The sequence below is a fragment of the Pteropus vampyrus genome, unplaced genomic scaffold (genome assembly GCF_000151845.1).
Source record: "Pteropus vampyrus isolate Shadow unplaced genomic scaffold, Pvam_2.0 Scaffold6, whole genome shotgun sequence".
Taxonomy (NCBI): Eukaryota; Metazoa; Chordata; class Mammalia; order Chiroptera; family Pteropodidae; genus Pteropus; species Pteropus vampyrus.
In genome coordinates this window covers 8,339,711-8,341,376 of record NW_011888787.1, presented here as the reverse complement: position 1 = coordinate 8,341,376, position 1,666 = coordinate 8,339,711, and the positions used below count along the sequence as shown (strand labels likewise).

General features: G+C 63.1%; 1 protein-coding gene across 1 annotated transcript in view; it reads right to left on the bottom strand.

The window, feature by feature from the left end:
* Window positions 1-1,154, bottom strand: part of EPS8L3 (EPS8 like 3) — a 9,250-nt gene extending 8,096 nt beyond the window's left edge. Inside the window, exons 1-2 of the mRNA XM_011369097.1 lie at window positions 1,124-1,154; window positions 904-968 (exon numbers count right to left, since the gene is read on the bottom strand). Coding sequence (XP_011367399.1) covers window positions 904-968; window positions 1,124-1,154 — 96 coding nt within the window. The remainder of the gene's footprint in view (window positions 1-903; window positions 969-1,123) is intronic.
* Between the last annotated feature and the right edge of the window lie 512 nt (window positions 1,155-1,666).

The following is a 1,666-nucleotide window of genomic DNA, read 5'->3' as shown; positions in this document are numbered from 1 at the left end:
ATGCCATCTGCCTCCTGCCCCTGATCCCATCATCCTGCCCTCTGCACATCTCCCGGCTCCTCTCCAGGCGGAGCCGCCACACGTTCAGGGGCCGCCGACATCATGAGCAAATGCCCTGGCATCCTAGGCAAGCCTCCTCTTGCTCTCGCCTGCCAGGCTTAAATGAAGCCAGTTTCCGACCCCCACCCCTGTCACACACGGAGCCCAGTACCCTTGGCCCCAACCCAGCTGGCTCGGGGAGCCCTGCCTCTGCTGCCCTGTGGACCCTCCAGACCCTTGCCAGTGTCCCTCCCTGCACCTTCATGACAGCCCTAAGTCTACTGCCATCCTGGGGCAGTTTCTACCCAGAGGCTTCAACCCGACCAGATGTGCGCTCTCCTCACCACAGCCTTCCCGTCTGCAGGCAACTAGACCTCATGGTGCCAGCGCCCTCCTCCTAGGCAGGGCCGGAGCCTCCGTCCCAGCCTCCGAGCAGCTCACACGCACCTGGGGAGCTCAAGCCCAGACACCTCCCCTCTCCTCCTTTCTCCCGCCATGCCAGGTCCTGGGCAAAGAGCAGTTCCTTGGGGACCGGTATGGCAGAAGGTTGGCCGGGAGATAGGTAGGGTGGTTGCAGGCGCCTGCTGACCCATGCCTTCACTACTGGTTCCTGCCTGGGGACAGGAATCCACCAGTTTAACCTCCAGCTCAGTGTCCCTGCCAATGCCCAGCTGCCCGGTCCTCCTTCTTGGCACTTGGCAGGTGCTCCGTTAAGCTTGTTGGACTGGAGCCCACCCACTCTGGCCGGATCAGGCAGTTGGCTTCTGTGGCAGAGGCTTGATGGCATGTCTGCTTTTCGGCAGGGTGCCGGATGCACAGGAAAACTTGGGTTGAATCAGGAAACTGTCTGGGCCCCTGGCTTACCTCCACCCTGTGCTGCAGGTGGGTGGGCTCCGAGGTGAGGCTGTGGGAGTACTCCTTCCGGTGCACTGCGGGGGTACAACGGAGGGGATGTGGGGCAGGAGAACGTGAGACGCAGGCAACTGCAGGAGTGGGGGTCACGCAGGGGAGGGAGAGACCGGAGGGCTGGGGTTCAGGGAGCTCAGGGGAGGGACGCAGAGAGGGGATGAGAGGAGGAGCTTACTGTAAATGGCTCTGCTGCTGGGCCGGGACATGGTGGCACTGCCCGGATGACTCCCTAGAACCCAAAGTGAACCAAAAGGACAGCAGTCAGGGCTGGGAGAGGGATCCGAGGGCAAAGCAGGGCCGGACGCTGCTATCGCGGCTTGTGCCTGACCCGGCCTGAGATCCGGACCAGGCCCTCGCCCGTGGCCTCCAGGACCAGACTCGCAGCCCCGGCTCCAGCGGCCTTTCTGGGGCCATTTCCAGCCTGCTTTCCCCAGAGGAGCCCTTGTCTTGGCTGGGCCTGGGAGGCCCCAGAGTAGGCTCTCGGCCTCCTGACAGTTGGCTAATAAGGTTCATTCCAATGGGCCCAGGACAGCTGTGCGGTCAGGGACCTGGGACCAAATCCGTCCTGGGCCCGCGTGTGAACGATGCCGGAGGGGAGGGCTGCGCCCCGCTCCCGTAGTCAAGGCGTTAGGTTCGGCAGCCTTTCCTGCCAAAGCAAACCTCTGTCCAAGCCTGTTTCAGTTCTGCGAATTGGGAGGAGGCCGGTGTTGGCTCTTCA